The following is a 14,068-nucleotide window of genomic DNA, read 5'->3' on the forward strand; positions in this document are numbered from 1 at the left end:
AAATTTGGCCAGTTGGATAGAAAACTGGCTAACCGGTCGAAGTCAGAGAGTGGTGGTAGATGGTAAATATTCAGCATGGAGCCCAGTTACAAGTGGAGCTCCGCAGGGACCAGTTCTGGGTCCTCTGCTGTTTCTAATTTTTATTAATGACTTGGAAGAGGGAGTCGAAGGGTGGGTCAGTAAATTTGCAGATGATACGAAGATTGGTGGAGTTGTGGATAGTGAGGAGGGCTGTTGTCGGCTGCAAAGGGACTTAGATATGATGCAGAGCTGGGCTGAGGAGTGGCAGATGGAGTTCAACCCTGTCAAGTGTGAGGTTGTCCATTTTGGAAGGACAAATAAGAATGCGGAATACAGGGTTAACGGTAGGGTTCTTGGTAAGGTGGAGGAGCAGAGGGATCTTGGGGTTTATGTTCATAGATCTTTGAAAGTTGCCACTCAGGTGGATAGAGCTTGTAAGAAGGCCTATGGTGTATTAGCATTCATTAGCAGAGGGATTGAATTCAAGAGTCGTGAAGTGATGTTGCAGCTGTATAGGACCTTGGTTAGGCCACATTTGGAGTACTGTGTGCAGTTCTGGTCACCTCACTTTAGGAAAGATGTGGAAGCTTTGGAGAGGGTGCAGAGAAGATTTACCAGGATGTTGCCTGGAATGGAGAATAGGTCGTACGAGGATAGGTTGAGAGTGCTAGGCCTTTGTTCATTGGATCGGCGAAGGATGAGGGGTGACTTGATAGAGGTTTATAAGATGATCAGAGGAATAGACAGAGTAGACAGTCAGAAACTTTTTCCCCGGGTACAACAGTATGTTACAAGGGGACATAAATTTAAGGTGAAGGGTGGTAGGTATGGGGGGATGTCAGGGGTGGGTTCTTTACCCAGAGAGTGGTGGGGGCATGGAATACGCTGCCTGTGGGAGTGGCAGAGTCAGAATCATTGGCGATCTTTAAGCGGCAATTGGATAGGTACATGAATGGGTGCTTAAGCTAGGACAAATGTTCGGCACAACATCATGGGCCGAAGGGCCTGTTCTGTGCTGTATTGTTCTATGTTCTATGTTCTACGTTCTATGTAGGACAAGTAGGTTAGATTCCAACCATCTCAGTTGGCTGGATGGCTGGCTTGTGATGCAAAGTGATGTCAATGTGTGGGTTCAACTCTTGCAATAGCTGAGATTATAATTAAGGACTCTCTTCTCAGTCTCTCCGCTTGACTGAGATGTGACCTTCAGGTTAAACCACTACCAGTCATCTGTCTCTGTTGACAGAAAGAGACTGACCCTATGGTCTGTAGGACTGTAGCACCTTTACTTTATAAGGATGCTGTCGAAACTGGCTGAGAGATTGGACATTCTAACACAGAGGGTACGTTCTTTTTGTGAACTTTATGACGCAGGGGATCTGGTAGGTGAGTGAATTCACTTTGCCTCTGAGATCAGCATGGCACAAATTTTGATCTTGTAATGAACGGGCTCAATTTTCTCTCCATTGAAATGGCTTTCAGATGGCAGTCGTTTCATGTATTATGGAGAAATTCCCAGTATGCTTGGAAAGATTGATGTGCTCAATATTTCATCCTCACTAATACTCAATACTGGAGCCTCCCAGGGGTGTGTACTCAGCTCCCTACTGTACTCACTGTATACCCATGACTGCGTCGCCAAATACCAGGCTAATGCCATTTACAAGTTCGCTAATGACACCACTATAGTCATGGTCGAACCTCAGAAGGTGGAAGATCTGGAAAAATGGTGCACTGAGAACAACCTAGCTCTCAATGCCCCCGGCAAAACCAAGGAAGTCATTATTGACTTTCATCAGGATGTTACTCATACCCCCCATACACATTAACAGCACAGAGATGGAATAATTGGAGAGTGTCAAGCTCCTGGGAGTGGTCATCCACAACAAACTTTCTTGGACTCTTCATGTGGATGCACTGGTTACAAAGGCTCAACAACGTCTCTTCTTCCTCAGGCAGCTGAAGAAGTTTGGCATGACGGTGAATACCTTTGCCAACTTTTATAGGTGTGCCATTGAGAGCATTCTGTCTGGATGTATCACTGCCTGGTATGGCAACTGTACCATTCAAGATCGGAGAGGGTTATAGAGAGTGGTGAACTCGGCCTGGACAATCACAAAGGCCAACCTCCCATCTCTAGAATCCATCTACCAGGCCCACTGTCAAGGAAAGGCCGCCAGCATTCTCAAAGATCCATCCCACCCTGGAAATGTTTTTCTACAACCTCTACCATCAGGGAGAAGGTACAGAAGCCTGAACACACGCACCAGCTGGTTTTGAAACAGTTTCTACCCAACTGTTGTTAGAACACTGAATGGACTCACAAACTCTTAACATTAGAGAGAATTGTAAGGGATAGGATTTATGAACATCTGGATTGGAATAATGTGGTCAAGGGTAGTCAGCATGGTTTTTTGAAGGGCAGCTCGTGCCTCACAAACTTTATTGAATTCTTTGAGAAGGTGACTAAGGAGGTGGATGAGGATAAAGCGGTAGATGTGGTGTATATGGATTTTAGCAAGGCGTTTGATAAGGTTCCCCATGGTAGGCTACTGCAAAAAATATGGAGGTATGACATTGAGGGTGAGTTGGAGGTTTGGATTAGGAATTGGCTGGCTGGAAGAAGACAGAGGGTAGTAGTTGATGGTAAAGGTTCATTTTGGAGTGCAGTTACTAGTGGTGTTCCGCAAGGATCTGTTTTGGGACCATTGCTGTTTGTCATTTTTATAAATGACCTGGAGGAGGGGCTAGAAGGTTGGGTGAGCAGGTTTGCGGATGATACGAAAGTCGGTGGAGTTATTGACAGTGAGGAAGGATGTGGCAGGTTACAGCAGGATATAGATAAACTGCAAAGCTGGGCAGAAAGGTGGCAAATGAAGTTCAATGTAGGTAAGTGTGAGGTGATTCACTTTGGTAAGAGTAACAAGAAGGTGGGGCACTGGGCTAATGGTCGGATACTTGGTAGTGTGGATGACCAGAGGGATCTTGGTGTCCATGTACACAGATCTCTGAAAGTTGCCACCCAGGTAAATAGTGCAGTGAAGAAGGTATATGGCGTACTGGCTTTTATTGGTAGAGGAATTGAGTTCCGGAGTCCTGAGGTCATGTTGCAGTTGTATAAGACTCTGGTGCGGCCGTATCTGGAGTATTGTGTGCAGTTTTGGTCGCCATAGTATAGGAAGGATGTGGAGGCACTGGAACGAGTGCAGAGGAGGTTTACCAGGATGTTGCCTGGTATGGTAGGAAGATTGTATGAGGAAAGGCTGAGGCACTTGGGGCTGTTTTCATTGGAGGAAAGAAGGTTTAGGGGTGACTTGATAGAGGTGTACAAGATGATTAGGGGTTTAGACAGGGTTGACCATGAGAACCTTTTTCCACGTATGGAGTCAGCTATTACGAGGGGGCATAGCTTTAAATTAAGGGGTGGTAGGTATAGGACAGATGTTAGGGGTAGATTCTTTACTCAGCGAGTCGTGAGTTCATGGAATGCTCTGCCAGTAGCAGTGGTGGACTCTCCCTCTTTATGGGCATTTAAACAGGCATTGGATAGACATATGGAGAATAGTGGGCTAGTGTAGGTTAGGTGGGCTTGGATCGACGCAACATCGAGGGCCAAAGGGCCTGTACTGCGCTGTATTTTTCTATGTTCTATGTTCTATGTTCTATTCACCTGTACCTGTGTTTTTGTCTTTACTGCTCTTTACCTATTATTTACTTATCGATGCTACTTAACTCCATGATCTGCCTGTATTGCTCACAAGACAAAGCTTTTTTTTACATGAAAGTGTTTTTTTTTAATTTTTGGTCATGAAATCATTTCTACCCCATGATATGGCAGATCAAACAAAAAGACAGCCCAAGCTAACAGACCATCAGCTGCTGCCTCTGTCTACAATGCCAGTTTTAAGACAAAGCTTTTCACTGTGCCTCAGTATCCGTGACAATAAATTCAATTCAATTCAATTCAATTCAATTCAATTCATGCCTGTGGTCTAACAGTCTAGAATCCTGGATTAGTGGTGCTGGAAGAGCACAGCAGTTCAGGCAGCATCCAAGGAGCTTCGAAGCTACTTGGATGCTGCCTGAACTGCTGTGCTCTTCCAGCACCACTAATCCAGAATCTGGTTTCCAGCATCTGCAGTCATTGTTTTTACCTCAGTCTAGAATCCTGGACTAACCATCCTCAAAAACAGGAAAGCTCAGCAGGTCTGGCAGCATGTGTAGAGAGAGATCAGAGTTAAAGTTTTGTGTTGAGTGACCTTTCCTCAAAACTCTAAGATTTTCTAGTCTATGATCCAAACAAATTTGTGTGCCCCTGTGCGTGAATCGCCAAAGTTTAATATAAAAATAAATATAACAAATAATTAGGAATACAAATACAACACAGATGCTACCAGACTTACTGAGCTTCTCCAGCAATTTCTGTGTTTGTTTCTGACTCCCATGTACCTTCTGGAATGAAGTTTTAATAAGTGTCACAATATCATGTGCATATTGTGAGGGCAATTGAGTACCATAGTAGTGATTCAAATAAAAACAAACCTCTGTTTTTTTTCCCTGAAGACTAAATGTGGAGAGGTTGGTTCCTCTTGCAGAAGAATCTAGGACTAGTGTTATGGTTTAAAATTCACTAGCTGGCCATTTGAAATTGAGATAGGGTCTTTTTTTCACAGAGATTCATGAGGCAATGAACAAAACATTTTTAAGGGAGAAGTGGGTAGATTCTTGATAATCAAGGGGGTGGAAGGCTATCAGTGGGAGGCAAAAAAGTGTAGTTAGCTGATCTTCGATGAAGTTATTAAATGATAGAGCAGAGCTGAGAGGTAGAGTGGTCATCTCCAACTCCTACATCTTAAGTTTGTATGTTCATACGAATCAAATTCATAATTATGCAAATTGCTCATTTTTCTTTTCAAAGTTGCCGTTGTGCTGAAAGTATCAACGAGAATTACAAATGTGCAATTTGAACAAGATCTTGAAGATAAACAAAGCAAGAAGTTCAAAGACTTTGAAAGGAATTTCACTGCTGATGTAAGTTATTCCCTCGCTTCGGAGGAATACTCACTTTGGGCCCCCTTTTAGTTCTGTTAAGTCGACAGCCCGTGATCCCGTGATCCCATGAACTCTCTCCTTGAAACAGTGTTTGAGGAAGTTGTTGATAGATTTTTGCCAGTAAGGATGTACTAAGTCATCAAGATAGGCAGGAATGTGGATTTGTGATTGCAATCATATCAGCTTTTATCTTAGAAATGTTACAGCAGACCTGAGGGTTCAAATGGCCTTACCCTGCTCCTTAATGTCATGTTGTACCCTTGTATGATTTTAATGTTTCTTGTGTAACATTTAGTCACATTGTAATTAACAGCCTGTCTACTGACACGCCTTGTTCTCTGTTTCACAATGTTTTCAGAGTCTCCCCTTGAAAGCCTTGAGGGAAACCTTCATTTGGGAAACATCTTCAGATATTTACCATTTTCAATCCTCTCTCAACTCCCTGATATATAGGGGATATTGTTACCAACAGCCCCAATCTGCTTTGCAACCAAGACAGAGCACCTTCAATAATATGGAATTCCCATAACACTGCACCAAAAGATCTACCTGGATCTCTCAGTGGGACTTTTGTTTTTCCTTTAATCATTGACAGGATGAATATGTTGCTGGCTGGGCCAGCATTCATTGCCCATGCCTAATTGCCCAAAGATCAGTTAAGTGTCAACTCTATTGCTGTGGGTCTGGAGTCATATGCAGGCCAGACCAGGTAAGGACAGCAGTTTCCTTCCCTAAAGGGCATTCGTGAACCAGATGGGTTTTTTTCATTACAATTGACAATGGATTCATGGTCATCATTAGACTCTTAATTCCAGACTTTTGAGAAAAAAAATTCAAATCCCAGTATCAGCCATGGCAGGCTTCAAACCCAAGGCCTCAGCACATTATCTAGGCCTCCAATTAACAGCCCAGTGATAGTACCGCTAAGCCATTGCCTCTTCACTTGAATGCCTAATCCCCTGACTAGGATGCAAGAATGTTTCCCATTTGGCCACCACCAACTTGATTAGTGTCTGTGGCAAGAACAGATAAATTAGCATTTTAGTTTTCTTCTTATGTTAAAAAAATTTAGAACAAAAGAAAAAAGATCCTGTGCAAATTCCACAACAGGTGAGATGTCTGCTATACCCCATTGATGCTTCTATATCCCCAATTATCTCCAAACTGGTAAGGGTGTCAAAATAACCTCACAACTCAGTTATCCTGAAAAGTATTTTTCCCATAAGATAAAGTGCTTGTAAGCAAACTGAGGTCCAGCACAAAACACCATTCATATAATCATTTACAGACAGGCAAAAATGACAATTCCTTGCTTGGAATCAGACAGTGTAATGATGTTTTTTAGTTTCTTTTCATTCATGGGATGTGAGCATTGTTGGCTGGATGAGCATTTAAAGCCTGAACCTAGTTACTTCAGAAGATGTTACCGTCTTGAACCGTTGCAGTTGGTTTGGTATAGGCCACATCCACAATGACTTTAGGGAGTGCATTCCAGGATTTTGACCCAGCAACAGTAAAGGAATGACTAACTAGCAGTCTCAGAGTATACTGGAAAATTGAAAATATGTAATGTTTGGCTGTGAAATAGATACCTGAGTTGGTTGCAGTTTTGACAAGAATTCGAATTTAACCAATAAGTTTAAACCAAGTCAAGATCATGAATGGCTCCAAAGAAAAATTGCAGGTCGTGTTCCCCTGTTGCCCTTGCCCTTCCAAAAAATAAATGGTGCGTGTTTGGAAGGTGCTGTCAAAGGAATCTTGGTGAAGGTCTGCATTGCATTCATTGCATTTAAATCATTGGCATCCACGCAGACAACGATAATCTGCAACTAGCTCTGTATCAAAACTTCCTGCCATTTCACATCCTGTTATTACTGTGCTGAAGTTTGGCATCAGATATATGTCCACAATTGGCTTTGCTTTTGAACCAGTAATTTTGCAATTCTCAGACAAACAAGTTGAAACACAGTTGAGAAGCCCTCCAATTTCATTCATTAGAATCAAGCTGATAGGGAGAAGTCTTGTCTGTGGATCTTCCAATATTTAAAGGCTTTTTGTGATGCTCATATACTATGGGGAAACGAAAGAGACAAATGTTGGAAACGGATATTTGCTTTCTCTTTCAGCTGGTGCGTGGATTCAATGAAAATTTCAAGGAATTATACGAAAGAGGAAGCCTTAGAATTAAAATTAATTCCATTAGGAATGGGAGTGTACTTGTGGATTTTGAAGTTGCAGTGTCAACAAATGTGACTGCCCCTATAGCTACAGTTACAGATGTGCTCACTAAATCTTTAAATACCAGCGAAATGTTCAACGTGGATCTTCAAAACACAAGCATCGTAGGTAAGGAATATAAATGTAAGCCTTTCCACCAATGACTTGATAAAACTTAACAAAATATCAAGCATGATGTACTTTTTAAGTTGCAAAAGCCACGTGAGAGTGTTATGAATTTGAAGGTGTGTGCTGTACCTTTAAGAGAGAGTGAAAGCTGTTTTGCACTGAGACCTTACAAGCACCTGTGATATGACTCACCAGCAGTCTCAGAGTATACTGAAAAGTTGAAAATACGTAAGTTTGGCTGTGAAATAGATACCTGAGTTGGTTGCAGTTTTGACAACAATTCGAATTTAACCAAAAAGTTTAAATTATGACCCAGGATGGTGTTGGGGATGTAAAAAAAGGAGGCATTTTGAATGTCAGATAGAGTAATTGCCATCGACAGACTAACTGCCATCAAGAGAGAGCGAGAGAGAGAGGGGGGAGAAAGAGAGAGAGAGAGACAGAGAGAGACAGAGACAGAGAGACACCCAAATGATTGAAACACTCTCTTTCAAAGATATCTTTTTCATATGAAACATCTGCACAGTAAAAAGCAAAGATGACAACCCAGGGAGATGCTGGGAATAGTTAGAAAAATATTCTAAATACAGGAAAAGGTATGGTTCAGAAGGAGGTCACTCTTTCCATCAAATCTGCATTGGTCTGACACCCTAATCCCATTGTCCAGCACTTGATTCATGTCCCAGGACATGCAGGGCATTCACATGCATATTACGACACTTTTCACGAGGTGAAAGTTTCCATTTTTGTTTACCTTTTAGACAATGAGTTATAGACCCACAGCCCTCTGGGAGAGAACATTCTTCCTGTTTTGACCCATTTCCTAATCATAGCTCTATCTAGATCAGCAATGAAGAAATTCAACAACCAATGCTTTCTGGGGAAGAGAATTCCACTGCATAGCATATAGCGCACAGTTAATTGCCCATAAATCTGACTTATTTTCTTATCTCGTTTGATTGCATTCCCACTGAAGACGCTCTGTCTACCATGGATTTTATGTCAGGACCCTGATAGATTTTCTATTTATTTCAAGACTGCTTTCGCTTCCCAACAATTGCTATTTGTCCAGGTAGCCAACAATATTATCACTTCCCCTACTCTGGTTGAAGTTGCCAATGAGCACTTTGAATGCTCAAATCTTTGGTGAATGTTAGCCACCAAAAACCTAATTGAGTTGTGGGGAAGAGTTCTCATCCCTGACCTTCTGTGTCTGTAGCTTCTGTGTCTCTGTATCTTCCTCTGTGATCACACCATTTCTTGAATTCTGAACACCAGCACATCTCCAATTTTAATTGCTCCCTCATTGGCTGATATGACTTACTTGCCTGGTTCTTATACACAGGCAATCCTTCTCAGACCTTTTTTGTCTCTTTACCTCTAGCTCTTTCTTTAAAATGCTCCTTCAAAGCTACCTATTGACCTAACGCAGATCGCTTGGCATGGTATTCCTTTATGTGGCTCAGTATCAAATTTTGTTTGATAATGCACATATAAATTAACTTGTCCTTTTCCAATGTACAAAGTTGCAGTGTTGTACATCTGAGTGAAATTTCCAATTTAATGACGCTTCATTTGAACTTACAGAGATATTAAACTGAAACTACCCAGTCTCATCTTCTCGTGAATTATGCAGTCTCAAGTGAGTCCAAGGAAACCATCAAAGTTGGATGAAAAGCCAAGGCTGAAATTTATCAATAATGTGGAGGAGATGATGTTGGACGTGGGTGGACAAAGTTAAAAATCACATTATATTGTGTTCTGTCCTGTTTGCCTCATTATAGGAAGGATATGGAAGCTTTAGAGAGAGAGTGCAGAGGAGATTTACCAGGATGTTGCCTGGATTAGAGGGCATGTCTTCTGAAGAAAGGTTGAGGGAGCTGGGGCTTTTGTCATTGAAGCGAAGAAGGATGAGAGGTGACTTGATAGAGGTGTGCAGGATGAACAGGCACAGGTAGAGTGGATAGGCAGAGACTGCATCCCAAGGCAGAAATATCTATCACATGGGGGGCATGATTTTAAGGTGATTGGAGAAGGTTTAGAGAAGATATCAGAGGCAGGGTCTTTACATAGAGATTGGTGGGTGGATGGAATACACTGCCATCAGTGGTAGTAGAGTCAGATACATTAGGGACATTTAAGCCACTCTTGGATGGACACATGGATGATAGTAAATTGAGGGGTGTGTAGGTTTGTTTGACCTTAGAGTAGGATAAAAGGTCGGCACAACAGCGAGGGCCAAAGATACTGTACTGTGCTGTACTATTCGATGTTCTATATTCTATGCTATAGTCCATCAGGTTCATTTGGAAGCTTGTACTTGGTTTTATGAAAAAGTTATCAAGTAATAGTCTGGTAATTCAGCATTTCGAATATTTCAATTAATTTACTCTGTGTATATCTTGTTGCAGAGAGGGACAGCTGCCAGCCAGGGTTGAATGACTGTTCAGCTAATGGAACATGTATTAGACTGAACGCAACTTATACTTGTCAGTGCAATGCTGGATTCAGTGACACAAGCCCCAATACACCAGGAAGGATCTGTGAAGGTAGGACATTGCCTGACTTTAACACGACTTGAAACCATCGATTTGAAGTAAATCATTGCTCTTACTGATAGTTTTTATCTGTTTCTTATTTCTGACATTGATGAGTGTCAGACGGGGAGAAATACATGCCTTAGGCACCTGCATAAACACACCAGGGAATTCCACGTGTAGCTGTTGAGTGGGAATGACAGATGCCAATCCGGCAAACCCAGGAACTCAGTGTACAGGTACAGATCTGAATAGTTTAAGCTATGATTGGTAAGATTGTAAGGAATGTGAAAATGTTTCTAAATTAATCCCTGTGATATTAAATTTTATCTTATAACCACTTCACTGCTATTTTATAACTCCTGTACACATTTAAAATAAGTGGGAGAATGACTTCTTAAACTAATGGTGTAATGTCAGGAAGAATGTCATAAAGTAATAAGGTGGATTCTTCCAGGAGCCTGAACTAGCATATTGGGCTATGGTGAGGTTTGTGGCTAAATCATGTGTGAATTCCAGTGAGGTCCATTTCAGTGTCAGAAACAACTCGGTGCATCTTTTATGCATTTGCCAAGTTTCTCACGAGGCAGCAGTCAGTTGCCAATTGATTGGAATTATTGCTTGGCAATTGCTTTCTTAGAGCACACTTTGCCTCATTAATACTTAGCTTTCTGGTAATTTGGGGATAGAGTCAACCAAGAGGTTCATCATAGGAATGGTGTAGGTAGTGATTAAGGCAAGTTTGTTAAAAAGCTGCAAGGAAGTTTTCTCATCTTCGTGTCAAAAAAAACCCTCCAAATAACTTGATGCAATAGACACTTAGTCAAGAAAGTATAACATTCAATCCTCTGTTATGAATGGAATGTATGTGCTTTACAACGGTTGGAACTAGGATGTTTTGTGTGTGTGTGAAAGGGACGTGGATTTTCTTTCGATTTTAGGAGCATATATTTAAATTTAATGTATTAACAACAAGCTTTTGTGAGTTTAAAATAGCAAAGGTTATTCATTCTTACACACGACTTTAGAAATGTCATATTTAACCTCACACACCACACACAAACAAAGCTTGGTCACAAATAATGTTAATGCACCTCCGATCACCTGTGTGACAGTCTGCTGGCTCCTAATTTGATGATTTAAAATTGAAGTGAGGATCGTGTAAAGTGAGGGAATCACAGCAGCTTCTGTGCTATGACACTCCTTCAGTCTTTTGCAAAAGCACCGAAAGTTCATCATCTGACATGCCTGTACTGGAACTGCCAATAGAATCTAGTCATGGAGCTTGCACAAGACGGAATGCAGCTTGCACTAGAGTGTGCATAGCTAAATTCATGGACAGAAGACTCTTGGAGACATGCATCAGGTTGGAAGACCACCTGAGTTGAATCTCACCCCAAATCATCAGTTTAAAGTAACATTTACTCCTATTGATAATATTGATCTGTTTCTTGTTTCATACAGTGACGAGTGTCAGACGGGGAACAACACATGTTCTGGATTAGTGGTGCTGGAAGAGCACAGCAGTTCAGGCAGCATCTTGGATGCTGCCTGAACTGCTGTGCTCTTCCAGCACCACTAATCCAGAATCTGGTTTCCAGCATCTGCAGTCATTGTTTTTACCTCGGGGAACAACACATGCTTTGCATTAGCTAGCTGCACAAACACTCCAGGGAATTACACGTAAAGCTGTTTAGAGAGAATGACAGATACCAATCCGGCAAATCCAGGAACACAATGCAAATGTAAAGACCTGAACTGTTTAAACCAATAACGTTGAGAAAGTAAGGAATGTGAAATGTTTCCAATTTAGTCTTGGTGATATTAAGATGTGAGTGAATTCTCTTGTGTTTATCTTATGGTCATTTCATTGCAACCTTGGATGGTAAGACTGTTAGACATAGGAGTGTAAGTAGGACATGAGCCCATCAAGTCTGCTGTGCCATTCAACAAGATCATGGCTGATCTCCTAACCCTCAATACCTCTTTTCTGCCTTATCCTCAAAACGCTCAAGTCCCTTACTAATTTAAAATCTGTCTCTCTCATTCTTGACTCTGTTCAATGATCCAGCCTCAACAGTCCTCCACGGATACTCTGCCCTTTGAGAAGAAAACTCCCTTAATATTTTAAAGTAAGTGGATAAATAACTTGGTTGGTCTTATACAGGAATGTCAAGAAGAGTGTCATGGTGTCACAGAACAGAGAACACAGAAAAATACACCACAGAACAGGTCCTTCAGCCCTCAATGTTGAGCCGACCTGTGAACTAGTCTAAGCTCATCCCCCTACGCTATCCCATGAAGTAACTTTTGCTCGAACTGATTGATGTGATCTGTTTCTTGTTTCAGACATTGACGAGTGTCAGACTGGGAATCATACATGCTCTGATTTAGCGGTCTGCACAAACACCCCAGGAAATTTCACGTGTGGCTGTTTCCAGGGCATTTTAGATTCCAAACCATCAAACCCGGGCACACAGTGCAAAGGTAAATACTGGAACTGCTTAAAGCAGGATTGATGAGAGTGAGTGTGTAATCTGGGGAGATGCTGGGGTAGTTGTCTTATAGTTCAATGTAGAGTGCGTGAGGTATTACAGAATCAGCACCTGATGTAACTAAAATTATGTTACGTTGTGAAGGTGCCAGTGTTGGGCTGGGGTGAACAAAGATAAAAATCATACAAACATCTGGTTACAGTCTAACAGGTTTATTTGGAAGTATTAGCTTTCAGAGCGCTGCTCTTCTGAATATGTTGTCAACGTGATGCATAACAAATAGTATATGCATCAAATGATTGCAGGTCTCAGCAATTCCTCAGCCAACAGATCCAATCTAAGGCCTGAGGTCCATTCACATCCAGATGTGGATTAAATAACTCACCTGAGGAGGATGATGCTTCATGATTATCCCCATCTTGAGATCCTGGTGTGTGAGTGAAAGGAAAAGGTTAAAGCATTCACAGCAATTTTCAGCCAGAAGATCGGAATTGACAATCCATCCCAGTCTCCTTCCCAGGATCACAGATGGCAGCACCTATTCAATTTGACTCACTCCACATGATATCATGTAAATGTTCTGAGTGCTGACAATATTCTGGTCAGATTAATAGCACTGATACTTTTTCTCCAAAACTAGTCCCCAGCCCAGATGTTCTAGTATAATTACAATGCTGGCATCTTTCTGACAATGTGAAAAATTGCTCAGGTATGTCCTGTCCCTAAAAAGCAGGACCAATCTAACCCAGTCAATTACTGCTGCATCAGTCTAATCACAATCATCAGCAAAATGATGGAAAGGATCATTGATTACTGCTATCAAATAGCACTTACTTGACAATAATCTGGCCACTGATGCTCACTTTGGATTTTGCCAGGCCCACGTTATTCCTGACTACATTAAAGCTTTGATCCAACCAAACACTGATATTGGCAAACGTCCATTTCATGTGATGTCACTTTGGTTACTAATGATGCCAAAATAGTTTTAACATGAGAATGTCTCACAAATTTTAAGTGTTGCTCTATTCAAGTCCAAAAACATGCTGCAGAGGGTCACACATGCAGAAATTTTACTTGATAGTCAACGAAGATAATAGGTTGACCTCACGACTATAATGTTACCTTGTTAATGTGAATATCAAAAAGGAAATTAGCCATGTAACTTCTGTTGTCCAGCATTGAGACATTCTGGATTCTCAGTCAGACACAGGTTACAGCATGGATCTGTGGGAGAGGTTACTTCAGGGTTCTCATTCATCTCAAAGTACTGATAATCCTCTTTGAACATGAACAGTTGTAAACTGGAGCGAGTGACCATATTGCTAATTCTATTTGAACAAATAACCTTGCAGGAAACATTTGGCCTTAGCACAAAGTAAATGATAGATAATGGGAGAGCACTGAGTGAGACCGTTTGGCCCTCTCTGATTGTATTGGGTCCCCCCTGCTCTTTCAAACTTGCCCTGAATTTTTCTTCGAATTTTCAGATTGGATTTCCTATCCCCTTACAGACAATGCTTTCCAGATTTTAGGCACTCACTGTATAACTAAATCCGATTTTGCCCCTTTCATTTTCCTTCTGTTTTGACTCCACCTGGTTTTCTTTAGGATTGA

The 14,068-nt window shown here is 41.5% G+C and overlaps 1 protein-coding gene across 1 annotated transcript in view; it reads left to right on the forward strand.

Moving 5' to 3' along the window:
• LOC140485873 (uncharacterized) overlaps positions 1-14,068 on the forward strand; it is a 55,054-nt gene that overhangs the window by 30,141 nt on the left and 10,845 nt on the right. Inside the window, exons 5-8 of the mRNA XM_072584326.1 lie at positions 4,940-5,052; positions 7,200-7,419; positions 9,831-9,968; positions 12,306-12,443. Of these exons, the coding sequence (XP_072440427.1) occupies positions 4,940-5,052; positions 7,200-7,419; positions 9,831-9,968; positions 12,306-12,443 (609 nt within the window). The remainder of the gene's footprint in view (positions 1-4,939; positions 5,053-7,199; positions 7,420-9,830; positions 9,969-12,305; positions 12,444-14,068) is intronic.

Source organism: Chiloscyllium punctatum, chromosome 15 (genome assembly GCF_047496795.1).
Source record: "Chiloscyllium punctatum isolate Juve2018m chromosome 15, sChiPun1.3, whole genome shotgun sequence".
Taxonomy (NCBI): domain Eukaryota; kingdom Metazoa; phylum Chordata; class Chondrichthyes; order Orectolobiformes; family Hemiscylliidae; genus Chiloscyllium; species Chiloscyllium punctatum.